General features: G+C 31.7%; 1 protein-coding gene across 3 annotated transcripts; it reads left to right on the top strand.

The window, feature by feature from the left end:
- Window positions 1-8,952: 8,952 nt before the first annotated feature.
- LOC101514026 (uncharacterized) lies at window positions 8,953-11,760 on the top strand. 3 transcript variants are annotated; one of them, XR_001143723.3, is made up of 3 exons: window positions 8,953-9,274; window positions 10,164-10,223; window positions 10,657-11,760. XR_001143723.3 is itself a non-coding variant. In XM_004497631.4 (2 exons), the coding sequence occupies exon 1, from the start codon at window positions 9,076-9,078 to the stop codon at window positions 9,265-9,267; it is 192 nt and encodes a 63-aa protein (XP_004497688.1). In that variant the 5' UTR covers window positions 8,953-9,075; the 3' UTR covers window positions 9,268-9,274; window positions 10,164-10,471. The 3 variants fall into 3 exon arrangements, 1 of the variants encoding a protein (XP_004497688.1); XR_001143724.3 differs by having other exon boundaries at window positions 10,654-11,760; XM_004497631.4 differs by lacking the exon at window positions 10,657-11,760 and having other exon boundaries at window positions 10,164-10,471.
- The last annotated feature ends 4,023 nt before the right edge of the window (window positions 11,761-15,783 follow it).

Here is a 15,783-nt window from a genome sequence, read left to right as displayed (position 1 = left end):
ATTTTGTGTATAGGATTCGCTTTTGGTTTTTCCTACCATGATACCAAACTCAATTCAAGAAAGTAATAGCTCTCTTTTGGTTTTGATGGTAGTTATTTTATATTGCTTGCTTAGGACAATTTTGAATTTGTTTTTAAGTTTCTTGAATGGTGCAGACAGAGAAAATAGGGCTGGACTAATGAATATCAAAATTTCAAAAAGTTAAAACAAAATAAGAAATTGGTAAAGAAATTGAAAAAGAAGCATCATGCCTTTTTTATCTTCAAAAGTTGTCACCAAGTAGATTCCTTGGCTTTTGGATTCTGGTTTCAACGAGGCTGGCACGTATTTGATTTCAGGTGTTTTGGATGTTAAACATTTTGTAAATGTCTTGAATATTTGGTGATTTGCTTATGTTTTGATTATTTTATGTTTTGCATTACTATATTTTAATATATTCGGCTACAAATGTTTTGTTTTTCTTTTATATCTTTGAAAGAATTTCCCTAAGAAGTTTCTTTCAAATTTCATTAAAAGAACCGACAAAATATGAGTATTCCACTAATAACATTGAGTAAGATAAAATCACTGCTTTGTATGTTTGTTAACTTCTATTTTATGACAGTTATCTTGACTTTTATGCATTATTGTATAATAAGCAATAGGATATAACTTCTATTAATTATAATCAAGATTAAGAAGTAAAATCAAGAAACAATAATCTTTGACATTAGATGACTGTAACATCACTGTACAAATCAATAAAGGTTGCGGTGCAGTGTATGCTCTTTTAGTTTGCATTTTTATTGAAGTTGTTGTCTCAAATGGTTGTATATAATGTATTGAAAACAAAGCATTTGTAATTTGGCATGATGCTTATTTTGCTTATTTCTCGTAGTCACTTAATTTGGCATGATAATAGGTATACTTTTAATACATATACCAATATAAAGACTCTACAATTCAACTTATAAACAATTAATATATAGTTATATATTGTATATAGAAATAATAAGTATAGGTTGAAATAAATAAAAGACAAAAAACTGTTAACAATAAAAAAAGGAAGAAAGAGGAAGAAGAGAAACAACCACTCTAGGGTTTCATAACATAGAATGAACCAAACTAAAGTTAATAGGGTTACCATGAGTATATATATAGGAAAATAGAAAATAACTAATATATAATATTATCTAATATCTCCCCTCAAACTCACGATGCATTAACATGGAACATCGAGAGTTTGTCAACTAAAAAATGAAAACGTTTAATGGAATGCATCTTTGTGAACAAATCAGCAATCTGTAAATAAGAAGAGACAAATGGTAGAGTAATAGTTTCATGCTGAAGATGATGACGAGTAAGATGACAATCAATCTCAATGTGTTTGGTGCGTTCATGAAAGACCGAGTTGTGAGCAATTTGAATAGCACGCTTGTTCTCGCAGTGCATCAGAGTTGGCTCAGAAAGAGAGATACCCATATCAGACAAAAGCCAACGCAACGAAATTATTTCAGCGGTAGTGGGTGCCATAGCATGATACTCAGCTTCTGTAGAAGAGCGAGAGACAATGGCTTGTTTCTTACTCTTCTAAGAAATAAGAGAGTCTCCAAGAAAGATACAAAACCCTGTGGTGGATTTACGATCAGTGGTATCACCAGTCTAATCAGCATCAGAATTAGCTCGTAACTCCAATGAGGATGGCGATGGAAATAGAAGACTTTGAAATTGAGTTCCTCGAAGATAACGAAGAATCCGAAGAACTGCTGCCCAATGTACTGTAGTGGGAGAGACAACAAACTGCTAACAACATGAACATCATAAGCAATGTCAGGTCTGGTAATCGTAAGATACACTAAGCTGAATTCTAAAATTCAGGGGGAGATTTTAAATAATAGTTATTATTATAAAGTTATAAACTCAAGGTTAAATTGTATGTTTGTCATTTAATCAAAAAACGGCAAATTGTAAGACATATGCCTCCTTGATCATGATTTTGATATAATTTCCAAACATACAATGTGTATGCATTATTTGATTGATCTAATGATTTGAATTGAGAAACATTTCAGGCAAATAAACCAACACTACACACTTGGACAAAACTTGGAACTCAAGCAATCAATCAAAGATGGATGATGTTCTACAAGGCTTGAAGACTGGTGTACAAGAGTGTCTAGTGTTAATAGGGTCAATTAAGTAGACTTAATCATAATGAGTTCTCATATAGTATTTGCAAATGAAATCATAAAATAAGTTTTAATCAATAAAGTAATAAATCAATTGATACATCAATTGAGCAATCGATTGTCTGACTCACAGAATAAAGGTTTCACTAAGGTAATCGATTGGGAAATCGATTAGTTAAAGGTTTTTATCAAAACCTGGGTTCTGTGTTTAAACAAATCAATTGGACAATCGATTTGCACATCAATTGAGTAATCGATTTTGTGATTCACAGAACCAAGTTCGTACTGAGTCAATCGATTGGCAAATCGATTATGAAAATACTTTTTCATCAGACATGTGTTCTGTGATCAACGAAATCGATTGGACAATCAATTGAAATAAGTTTCTTAAGTTGCAAGCTTTGCACTAATCGATTAGATAATCGATTAATAGATGTTTCTTGAGTTGCAAGCTTTGCATTAATCGATTAGGTAATCGATTGAAAGAGTGAACTGGTTAATCACTTATCAGAAACATATTGTACCAAATAGCTGAGGTCCTGTAACAAGCCAAATCGATTGGCAAATAGATTGGGGTAAATGTCTGAGTCACTGTGACCAGCACAATCGATTGGCAAATCGATTGAAGTAAATATCTGAGTCACTGTGACCAGCACAATCAGTTGACGAATAGATTGAAGTAAAATGTTTGAGTTACAGGGAGAATTCAGCCCATTGCCAAATCGATTATGTCAATGAATATGCGTCGACTGAGTAATCGATTGTTTTGATCTCGTTGTTTGAACAAAACAAGTATAATCGATTAGTCAATCGATTCTGATACAAACTGAGTATCAGTCTCTGATAAGTGCATTAAAGGAATCGATTAGGAAATCGATTAGTTCTTATATTTTCAAGATTCGAGAAAAACAAGACACGCGATAATCGATTAAGCGGGTATCAAACTTTAATAAAATCGACTACGAAATCGATTTATATGTTGTTTTTCTGAAAATATATAAATTGAATCAATCACAATTTTTTTCATAACAATCAATAACACTTTTTCATAAACACAGAAAATTGAAAAACACCTTGAGAGAAAATTTTTTACAACACACAAATACTTATTGGCTAATACTTTTGTGTGAGATCTTACATTGTGATTGAGTCAATTCTTCTTAGTCTTCTTTAATTCTTTGTGAAAGAACAATTTCTGTAATTGAAGTTTTGGAAATCCAGTAGTGTACACTGGTGGTTATCTTTTAGGATACTTGTGTTCATCTAAAAGAAACATCAGCTTGATCTCGCTAGAGTTTGACGAGTAACTCTTAGGGATAGGTTGGTATTGTGATAGAAGTGGTTGTGAGTTGGATGGATAGGCTGTGACGCTGGAAAGTCTGTAAAAATATTTCTCAAATCATTCTAGTTAAAGGCTGAAATCTATTATAGATTTCAGGACTGGATGTAGGTTATCAAAGTGATAGCCGAACCAGTATAAAAATCTCCTGGTGCACTATTTCCTCTCTCTCTTTATTTTTTATATTGATCTTGCATGTGATTGTGAAATTCCGCTTTGAATAAACTGTTTGAATCTTTTGCTGTTAAAATAGGAATTAATATTAAACAAGTTGATTTTGATATCATCACTTAGGAAAGAATTAGATAATCTTGTTGATAATATTGTATAAAATTTCCTAAGGATAGAAGTCATAAAACCAACAGTAAAGGAACACCATTCGAGGGAGCATATTTTACATTCAACTCAAGAGGAGTATCTGCTGCTCTAGTATCAGAAAGACGAGCCTGATCAAGAATGTTAGCAATGTACTTGGATTGAGAAAGAAGGTAGCCTCCAGGAGAGTAGGCAACTTCAATCCCCAAAAAATAGCGAAGAGTTCCCAAGTCCTTTATCTCAAACTGTTTGGCTAACTGCAATTTCAACTCATTGATTCCACTAACATCATCACCTGTAATAATCATATCATCAACATATAGAGAAATTATAATGCGACCATGAGTGGTGGACCTTATAAACAATTGAGAATCATGTTCACTAGAGCGAAAACCAAGAGAAGTGATCACAGTAGAGAATTTCTCAAACCAAGCTCGAGAAGCTTGTTTAAGACCATATAAAGTCTTTTTTAACTTACATACTTCCCCTGGATTATGAGAAACTCCTTGTGGAGGGACCATATAGACTTCTTAATGAATCTCACCATTTAAAAAGGCATTTTTGACATCCATTTGGGAAATATGTCATTGACGAATAGATGCAACTGCAATAAGAGTACGAATAATGGTCATCTTGGCTACAGGAGCAAAAGTTTCTTCATAATCCATACCATATTGTTGAGAGAAACCCTTAGCAACAAGACGTGCTTTATAGCGCTCAACTGACCTATCAGACTTAGTTTTGATCTTGTATACCTAACGAGACCCAATAGCATGTTTTCCAGAAGGAAGAGATACTAATTCCCAAGTGTTGGTTTTGTGCAATGCAGATAGTTCTTCTGGCATAGCCTGCTGCCAAAGAGGATCAAGAACAACCTCTTTATAGGAAGAGGGCTCAGACAAACTATGAATAGAGGTTAAGAAAGAAGCAAACGAAGCTGAGTAAGTTGAATAGACAAAATCAGGTAACTGAGTAGACTTACGTTGACGAGAAAGATAACGAGGAGGATCAACAATCGCAGGAGGTGGTTGGACAGTCGGGGGGACAAGAGGGATGTCATCATGTGGAGTAGTAGTATTTGTCATGCAATTCTCAACATTACAATCACTAGAAGCGCTATCATTAGGTCCAAACGAATCAATATGAGTTTGTTCAGAACTCTTAGTAATATGAGAATCAGAGGAAATAGAGTAAAAATGGATGTGCTCAAGAAAAACAACATTACGAGATACATAAAGTTTTCTTGCATGAGGATCATAACAACGATAATCCTTTTGACCATCTCCACAACCAAGAAAAACACACATGGTTGAACGAGAAGACAACTTACTGCGCTCTACTTGAGGGCGAAGAACAAAACAAGTTGAACCAAAAACTTTCAAAGAATAGTAATCAGGGGTAGAAGCAGACAATTTTTCAAAGGGAGACAAACCTGATATGATAGAGAATGGAATTCTATTAATAGCATGAACAGCAGTAAGAACTGCTTCTTCCCAAAACTCACTAGGAACTGAAGCGGACAACAAAATGGAACGAGCAGTCTCTATAATGTGACGGTGTTTCCTTTTAGCAACTCCATTTTATTGAGGAGTATCAGTACAAGATGTTTGGTGGCGGGTGCCATCATAAGCAAGTAATTCAGAAAATTTATTAGAGGTATATTCACCACCTAAATCACAACGAAAACACTTTATAACAGAATTATGTTGAGTTTTGACCATTGCACGAAATATATGATAAATGTAAAAAAACTCAGACCGATTTTTCATAAGATAAACCCAACAATAACGAGTGTAATCATCAATAAACAAAACATAATATCTAGATCCACCTTTGGTGAGAACCGATGATGGACCCCAAACATCAGAGTGAACTAAATCAAAAGGCGCATATGAAACGAAAACACTTTTACTAAACGATAAAGCTTGAAATTTAGCAAGTTTACAACCACAACAATCTGAGATATCACAAGGTTGTAACTTTCCTAAGGCTCCAGTAGAAGCCAAATATTTTAATCTAGAAGCAGAAACATGTCCAAGGCGAGAATGCCATAAATAAAAACTAGAAGATAAGGAATTCAAGCGAAAACTAGATAATAAGTCAGCAGTAGTTGTTGAGGCTGCAGTATCTAGGAGTCCTAGGTCATCCAAAACGTAAAGTCCCCCCTGTCTATGGTCTGTCCCAATCAGCCTCTCGGAATATGGATCCTACACATAACAAGAAGTGGAAGAAAACATAACCGAATAACCAAAATCACATATTTGACTAACAGAAGCAAGACTCAAAGTAAGATTAAGAATATAATAAACATTAGAAAGAGACAAGTTGTGTGTGGAGACAGAACAAATGCCTGCTTGTGGCATAGGAGTGCCATCAACAGTCATAACCGACACAGACGAGCCAGGTTTCACCGACACAAAAGATTTATCATCGTATGTCATATGATGAGATGCTCTAGAATCAAGAATCCATATGGAAGGAGATATACCTGACATATCATAGGAGTTCAAACCTTTAGAAGAGGTGGCAGACATGGCATGTGATTGAGTGGCAAGAAGTCTTTGAAGCTGTTCTGCAATATCAGATATTTGGGAAGCAGTCTCAGATGAGTATACAAAACCAGAACTAGAGCCAATGGTAGGAGGAGCAGAAGCAACAACATTGGACGATGGCCCTCTAAAATTCTTCTTAGGTGCTCTCCCCAATTTCGGACAACGTGTTTTCCAATGAACTTTTTCTTTGCAGAATGTACATTCATCATTACCAAGCCCAACTATCCATTGAGATGTTTTTTTTTTTTTTTTTAACAGGAGCAACAAAAACAGATGGAGGAGTTGAGAGAATTTCCTTATCTAACACACTAGAATGAGTCTTAAGTCTGATTTCTTCTGCCAACAATTCACTAACTACTAATTCAACACTAGGAATGGTAGAACGGTGCAAAATACCCCCACGAAGGCCCTCAAAATTATCACGAAGAGCCATTAGAAACCAAACCAGACGTTGCTCATCTCTTTGATCAATGTATGCTTTGATAGCTTTCAACTCAGGTGATTCCATAAGAGCTAATTGATCCTACAGATTAGTCATTGCCGAATAGAATTCCTGAATGGTCATACTGCTCTGCTTAAGGGATCTAATATCATTTTCCAATTGATAACGTTTTGCAAAGTTAGACTGAACATACAAACGTTTCAAGTGATCCCAAATCTCTTTAGCAGTATCATATTTTGCTATTTGTACTCCTATAGACAACTCAACAAAATTATTAATCCAAGTAATAATTTTTGAATTGCTAACATTCCATGTTTTCAGATCTTTTGCATATTGAGTTTCATCCTTTTTATCTGTAGGCTTAACAGAAGTTTCATCAACAAAACCCCACATATCTTTTCCAATCAAAATTTTTTTTTATCACATAACTCCAATAAGAGTAATTTTGTCCATTGAGGTGAACACTAACAGCTTGAAGAGAATTATCCTTAACACCAGCCATAACAAATAATGACAGGAAAATACGACAAACACAATCACTAAGACAAAATAAATTAGGGATAACCTGGTGTTGTGCGAGCACGATTTCTCCCTCTCCATACGTCATTTCGCTGATCCGACCGTTGAAGACGAAGATCTAAATGTTGTGAACCTGCTGTCCAAAAATTAGCCCGATCCAACGGTTATCGAATGCGCAATCGACATTTTTCTGAGGCTGATTTAACAAAATCGGGAATATGATTACTCTTCTCTTTTCTCTTTTGGTGGTTGTCTTTCCTATCAAAATAGTCTCTCTCTTCTCTACGGTAGATCCCAAAATCAACCAAAGCTCTGATACCATGTTAACAATGAAAAGAGGAAGAAAGAGGAAGAAGAGTAACAACCACTCTAAGGTTTCATAACATAGAATGAACCAAACTAAAGTTAATAGGGTTACAATGAATATATATATAAAAATAGAAAAAATCTAAAATACCCTTACTATTAATATATAATATTATCTAATAAAAACAGCCTTCTCGATGACAATTATTTTGTTTTGTTTTGCATTCAAGTCCGGTAGAAACCACAAACTCACGACTAAAACAATGTTTCATAACTCCTTTGATGGAGTAAAGATTAAAACAAAATCAAGTTTTTATGCCATTACAATTTTTAGTTTAAGAACTAATAACAAAAGTGAAATGGTGAATTTTCAAAACAATACGATTTTGGTTAAAGAATTAATGCATCAAAAGTGATGAAATATTCCTATTTATAAATAGAAAACCCTAGTTAAGAGAGATGGATTAGAAAGAGGAACAATAATAACTATTTAATTTTCTTAATGTTTAATTACAATTCTAAAAATATAAATCGGTTCTTTATTTATTATTATTTTTTTTTGTGGTTGATTGAAAATTTAAAATTGTGGCTCCATGATTGCATGCAATTAAGACTTATGAGATACAAACAATGATTCAATCAAAGAAAACTTAAACGACGAAAAAGTAATTGAAGGCGAGAGTATTGAGGAGGAACGAATAAATGAGAACGACAATATGAAAGAACAAAATTTATCCGATGTGACATTTATTATTAACGTAAATATTGTAATTATTATTAAACTACACATGTAATTATGTGACATTTATTAAATTTGGCCGATGTTTGTTTTATTCTCTTGTATAGAATATTGATCCTTAATATATATCACTAATCAAAGTTTTGCTTATTATGTCTCTAATTGAATATGCTTAGTGGAAAATTGAGGGCCAGGAGAGAAATTGAAAAGCTAGTTCAAACTATTTAGATGAGAGACATGAAACGGTGTGTCTAGATTCATCCAATTTGTTTTATCTGTTTAATAAAGTTATTTTAATTTTCATAAATTTTTAATTAAAAAATGAAATTTTAGAAAAAGCATCCTAAAAAAGTATGAAAATATTACACATCATTTAAATAATCGACACATCTTAAAATTGAAACTAAAATTAAAAAAATAGATGAAAGTCGATAATTTTAAAAAATAATTTTAAAAATAAAGAGTGATAAAATAGGTAAAGCAAAACTGAAAAATCATATTTAAAATTTTTAATTAAGTAAATTTTTAAAAAGTTTTAATATGTCTATTTAAAAAATAAATAAATAAATCAAAGCTACCTGTGGATTGGGGCCGTGGTAGAGCGAAGGTAGAAAATTTGTTACGGAAGGAGCTGGAGTATCGTTGTGTGATATGAGTAATTAATTAATCAATTTAATAAATTATTAAATTAAAAAATGGTGGTGTGGTCGTACCCGCCGACGGCAAGACAAATGGCGGTAACCGGCGGGGTCTTTGTGGTCGGTGCTTTGTTATTTGGCGCCGGAGCTTATCTCTCCTTCATTAACGTTGCTCCTCAGCAGGCTCGCGCCAAAGAACGTGGTCAAGCAATTAGAAATTATCTCAGGAAGCGCCTCGGTGATGATTAATGCATCGGTAACATTTTCTCTCACAGTTTTTTACTTTCTCACTGCATCTTGGCTTTCCAATTCACTTGACAGATTCTTTCATGTCAAATAAATTGTCTTGCAATTATTATTATGATTAGGGTTTAATGACCACGCTCTTGCCGGTCGATTGAGTGGTTATTTAATGATGACAGTTATAATTATGTAGTGAGATGATAAAATTAATGGTTCCTAGTGTAAATTTTACACTGACAGGGCAAGATCCTTTTTCTAATTATATCACACTTTGCCAATAAGTTTGTATTGAAAATTCATGTGGGAGGAAAGTTCCAACAATTTAGTACAATAGACTGTTTCGATTGGTGGTATGTAATGGAATGAAGTGAGATAGAATAGAATGGAGGATAGGTCAATATAACAAAATTTGGATAGAAATGATAATGTTGAGAGATTGCGCAAATTATTGATGGCAATATTATTTTCCGCGAACTTTCTTTGTAGTTTTATAGGTAGTTCACAATGTTGTCAAATAGGTGCTTTGCAGTGCTACAACGCTGTAACATAGCAGAATTTGAACTAATCAATATTGTTCTGCAATACGCTTACACTATTTGGTATAAATTGTTTTCAAATAGTGGCTATAGTGGTGCTAGAACACTGTTGCAAAGTTGAACCTGAACAAACCGTTATTTTTTCGCGATCCGTGATTGACAACACTGGTAGTTCATCATATTTTATGTGGCCTTTAGTTAAAAAATGTCCTTTAAACTCAAATGGAGCCACTCAAATGCCAGATTAAATAATGTGGCAACTAGTAGAGTGATACTGTTTTGTTATTATTTGTGTAAATTTTAGTTCCACAGACATTGTTTCATGGAATGAAGTGAATTTTAATGAATTTGGTTCAATTAATGCAGGTCCAGAGTGAAGTAGATTGAAGTGGATCTCGGGTGCTTATGCAATGTAACCACTTACCAGTAGGTTATGGTTTAATATCCCTAGGACAAGTATTTATTAGTTTAGTCTTTAAAAAATTAGAGAAAACTTGCTTGTTGGCACATGCATAGTTTTTGTTGATGCTATAAAGCATGTTTTTAGTCTTTAAAATTAAGTTTAGTTTAATGTTATGCTTTAGAAGTTATTTACTATATCGGTGTTTTTATTTGCATGTGTATGTCTGATAAGAATTTTGCCTTTTAGATAAGATCATTACAATTCTCTAACTCATTATTTTTTAACCTTGAAACAATTTGTTCATGGGAAAAAAAATCTATATATTCTTAATATAAGCAACTAGTGCTGCATGTGATATGAAAAAAAATAAAAGGAGTGAAGTTACAATCTACATATCATGTTTTTAGCTATCTGGTTTGCTTGGGTTTCATACTTTCTCTGTCCTGAGTTTAGCAGATATCAAAGAGCAAGTATATGCATGGCAAGGAAAGCATTGAGTCGAAAGATAAGTGCATTATGTTCTTTTAACTTGGACTTCCTTATATTCTAACCTTGAGTTTATACCATTGCTTATATATCTATATGGAGGATTTTGGCCTTCTGCCATCCATCGTCGACAACGCTGCTTTATTTGTTCCCTTATTACAGATTTTACAACATACATGTCATAGAGACGAACCTGATTATTGAGCCTAATACCGATACCACCTCCGAGGATGAAGAACATATTGTGTATTGTGATTCACCATTTTAGTCCCACTTCATTTGTTGCCTTTGACGTTGCTCCTTAGGAAATTAATTATGCTCTACATAATGGTATTTGTTGAAGTATGATGTTAATTATGCTCCATGTGACTTGTTGTAATCACATCATGCAGTTCTTATTCATAAAATTAGCTGATGTTAACCCAAGGTTTGAGTTTAACATTGATGGATTGTTTGCCAAATAGATAAGGGCAATGCACATATCACAACTTTTAGCCTATAGATATCTATCCTCCTCAACTTGGGAAGGGGAAGGTGGTTTCCAAAAACATTACAAAGTGACCTTTGAGCAAGGGAGAAACATAGTGGATTTTCAAAACAACAAATTTACAACTTGTCAAATTACATTTCATCCTTAAGCTGGTATCCTTAATTCAAAAAGTTGAAGCAAAACATATTGGAATTTCAAAGATGATGGAGTATAGACATTAGAGTTCCAAATCTATTGACAAGTCGGTCCTTTATGGTCAAATTCGAAAAAGGATCTGTTAATTCTCCACTCATAAATACATTCAGTTGTCTTTCATTGATTTATAATAGCGTTGCATTTGGTGGCATATAGAATAAAGGGAAATTAAGTAGTTGAGGGTTGTCGGATTAGTTAGTTAGGTTAGGTTTTTTTTGTTTCTATTATAGGGTAGTTGGTATTAATCATTTTCCCTATCCTTGTGTATAGGAAGTTCTTTGTAAAACATCTATCGCAAAATTAGAAATTGAGTGGTGTAAATCATTGTAGGAACGTATCCGTTCTTGTGTATCATTTTCTTTAGAGATATTTTATCTTATTATTTCTTATCTTTTTTCTAAATATTAGTATTTTTCTTCTAAATATCTGGGATTCAAATTCTTGGGTTCCTAAAAATTTACCTCTGTAAATGTGTAAATACATACATAGATGTAGAAGGTTAACATTTTTCTTGAGGCATAATATAACACCCAATTGTTTTAAGTGTTAGCGCACTGGTTTAATAGACTAATACCAATTATCACCAAAATAACTATCATCTAACTATGCATCCAAAATTACAACATAATAATAATCATTCTCTTCACTCTCTTTGTCATCAATGACTTCTACTTCCTCATTTTGCTTGTCTTCCACTTTACTTTCCTCTCTATCTACAATTGGAGTGTCAATAAGTTGTTGCACGCAAACTACAGTGACTTTATACCCTCTCACATCTTTAGTAAATTTTAAAACAGCAATCTCCCAAATTCAGTGGTATCAGTCCACGAGCTAGTACTTCATGCATTTGAAGCCTCTGTACTCGACTTTTGTAACCAAATTTGCTATATGTATATGGAACACCTCGTCCATATTTCATTTCCAATTAAATGATAAGAGAGTTATAGTTGATAAATCAATTATATGAGTATATTATTTAGTAAAATAATAATTAAAACATTCAATAAATTGTAGAAAAAACTTATATATAAAGACACAAATTTTCTTAAAAAAGACTTATAATTAAAATTGGAGGAAATAATAAACAATAAAAAGCTCAATAAAGCAACACCAAAGAGCATTGTGTATGGTTTTGATTTATCACAAATTGTGTTTTTGTTTAATGTTTTTAATTAATAGAATTTTTTTCATTTGGTTATTTTAAGTTAGAAAATGATGACATGTCTTCTCATTAAACATATTTAGAAGCCAAATTTACGATTGGACAAAATATCAAAGAAAAATGTAGAGTTCAAAATTGTAAAATTAGAACAATAAATTTTATGGGTCAATATTAAAATTATTTGAAACACTATTGACATTCAAAGATGTTCATTTGAAGTAGAAATGTACCAATTTTGAGTTGATGTTAATTCGACAAAATAAAAATAAAAACATAAAAAATTGAGTTTTGCACATACATTCAATTTTTTTTTTTAAATAGACACCAATAAAATCATCTCTCATACGAAAAAGATTAGAAAATTCTATGTGCCATTCTTAGAGTTTAAAGTATTTGCTAGATCAGGTTGAGGGTGGTCCACAGTTGAATTTTCCTTAATCAATGATTGATAACTGATTCTAATTGTTTTTCTGGTCTCCTCTATACTCTTCCTCTCAAATCGCACTAGTTTCCTCTATCATTGCAAATATTGAACCCAAAACCAAAAGTTGGGTTTCTTACCGTGCACCCTTCTCATTTTACCTCCCACCCCTTCAAATATTTTTAAAGATTATTTTGCTCTTGTTTAATTTGTATAAAATAATAAAAAAAATTACCATTTCAGTTTTCCACCCCTCACTTTCGAAAATTTATAAATAAAAAAATTGATTTTCAAAAATTTCAAACTTTCGAAATGTAATTATACAGAAAAAATTACTAATTTCGAAACATTAGAAAAATACCAAACTTTTGAAATGAAATATTTCAGAAATTTTTGAAACTTTGGATGGATATGAAATTTTCGAAATGTATTTTTCCTTTCGAAAGTTTGGATGAATTTGAAACTTCCGAAGCAAATATACTTCAAAAATTTCAAACCTTCGAATTAATTACATTTCGAAAGTTTCAGAAGTTTCGAAACTTTTAATTTTTTTAAAAAAATTACTGAAGCTTCTGAAATTAGATATCAAATTTATTACTATTAATTTATTACTATAAATGTATTACTATTAATTTATTACTATTAATTTTTTAAAAGGATAAAATGGTACTTTTATTTGAGATGAGGGGTTGGAAAGTTAAAGTGGGGGATGCATAGTACATTTCTTCCAAAAGTTTGGGGCAAAGAGCAACAAGTTATCAAGCCCATAGAAATTGTTAGAGGGCCTTCCAAAAATGGCTCACCAAAAATGTGAGCGTAATGTTCGAATCTTTTATGAACACTCAGAAACTAATCAATTGTGTACATTGATTTTTGACTGATAATTGTGTACATTTTTGCTCCCTTAAAATAAAAAATAAATATAAATATTTTTAATAGAATTGATACAAAATAATATAAATTCAAAATTATTAAAATTAAAATGATAAATATGAGAAGAAACTCACAACATTCAAGTTATTAATATTAAATAAAATAATAAATGACTGTAAATGTGACAATTAAAATGTCTAGAATACTCATTTTTTATATGTTGAAGATGTCAAAGTCATTAATTGAATTTGTAATAAATATCAAAACTAATATGATAATTTGAACAAGAGGAACACTACAATAAGACTAGAGATAAAATAAAAACTTAACACCAAAAGAATAAACTACACAATCCACTTATATGTAGGGATGTACGTGGGTTGGGTTGAGCCGGTTTTGGCAAAACCGAATACCAACCCAATCGATTATATTTGGATTGGGTTAAGTTCTAAACCCGTATTTTTTATTTAACCCGAACCAACCCGATCCAATCAAGAACATGTTGGGTTGGGTTGACAGATTATACATAAATAATAACCTGTTTTTTATTTTACGCGAAAATATATTGAATGAAAATATATTTAATACTTGAATGTCTCAAAAACTATAAAAGTTCAATCACATTATTCAATTAGTTAAAAAATCAATAAAAGAAGAAGTTATTAATATACAAATCAGTTATTAAACGCATGAATACCTTGCATCAGAATTCATATAAAAATTAGTTATTAATAATATATGATTATAACTAATTTGTATAAAAATCATAACAGTTGTGAGCACATGCGTAACAAAAGAAGAAGGTGGACGGCGGCGCGGTTTCAAGAAGCTGAAAATCTAAAGAAGAAGAGTAATAAAACTCTATTGAATTGTTGAGACTGCCAAACAAAATCTAAATATATATATATATAATTATACCTAGTTTGTATAAAAATCATAAGAGTTGTGAGCACACACGTAACAAAAGAAGAATGTGGACGGCGGTGCAGCTTCAAGAAGCTGAAAATTTAAAGAAGAAGAACAAAAAAACTCTATTGAACTGTTGGGACTATCAAACAAAATTTAAAAAAAAATATATATATATAACTAGTTATCGGGTCGAGTCTACGGGTCGACGAGTTTAATTTGTTAAACCCATTACCCAAATCAAATATAAGCGGATTTCAATGGGTTAAATTGGGTCGGACCCGAAAATAACTGGGTACGAGTAAAAATCGGGTTGAGTTGGGTTGGATTGAGTGATCGGGTTGGCAAGTAGGCCCACACTTGTACACCTCACCCCTACTTATATGATGAAATCACTGACAAAATATGGAGGAAAAATTAAATCTACGTAGAAACAATTTATTTTGATAAAAGGAGAGAAAAGACTATTTAGAAAGATGGTTTTGGCATAAAAAAATAATAAACCCATTACTCTCTAATGAATGAAGATGATAAGATATATATGGATGCAACTAGATATTTAACTAACTTTTTTATGTACACTTTGCTTTTATCTTCATATATATTCTTTGCTATCTTGAATATAATAAAAAATCAAATGTATTTTATAGTCAAATACATTTAATTTTTATCTATATTTAAAGACAGAAGAAAATATATTTTTTAAAATTTGATTGTTTATATTTTCATCAACTGTTATTTATATTTTATTATAGTAAGAATATTTTTATAGACTTTTTATCTATGACATTAATAAAAGAATCAGACAAAATACTCATAAATAGGTTGAGTATATTTAAATTTTTCAACATTATTTAATATTTTATTTTTTTCTATCACTTCTTATCGTATTATTAATATATTATATTTATCACACTACTTCTATTTATCTCTCTTAAGAAATAGATTGAGTGATTGGACGTTCAAATATCATTTTTGATAAAATCAAATATATAAATTGAGTTGTTTTTTCACTGTATTATTGTTTTTTAGATTTTTTAAACCTATTTT

This window comes from Cicer arietinum, chromosome 4 (genome assembly GCF_000331145.2).
Source record: "Cicer arietinum cultivar CDC Frontier isolate Library 1 chromosome 4, Cicar.CDCFrontier_v2.0, whole genome shotgun sequence".
NCBI classification, from domain to species: domain Eukaryota; kingdom Viridiplantae; phylum Streptophyta; class Magnoliopsida; order Fabales; family Fabaceae; genus Cicer; species Cicer arietinum.
The sequence above is the reverse complement of the archived record's forward strand: the minus strand, read 5'-3'. Positions and strand labels throughout refer to the sequence as shown.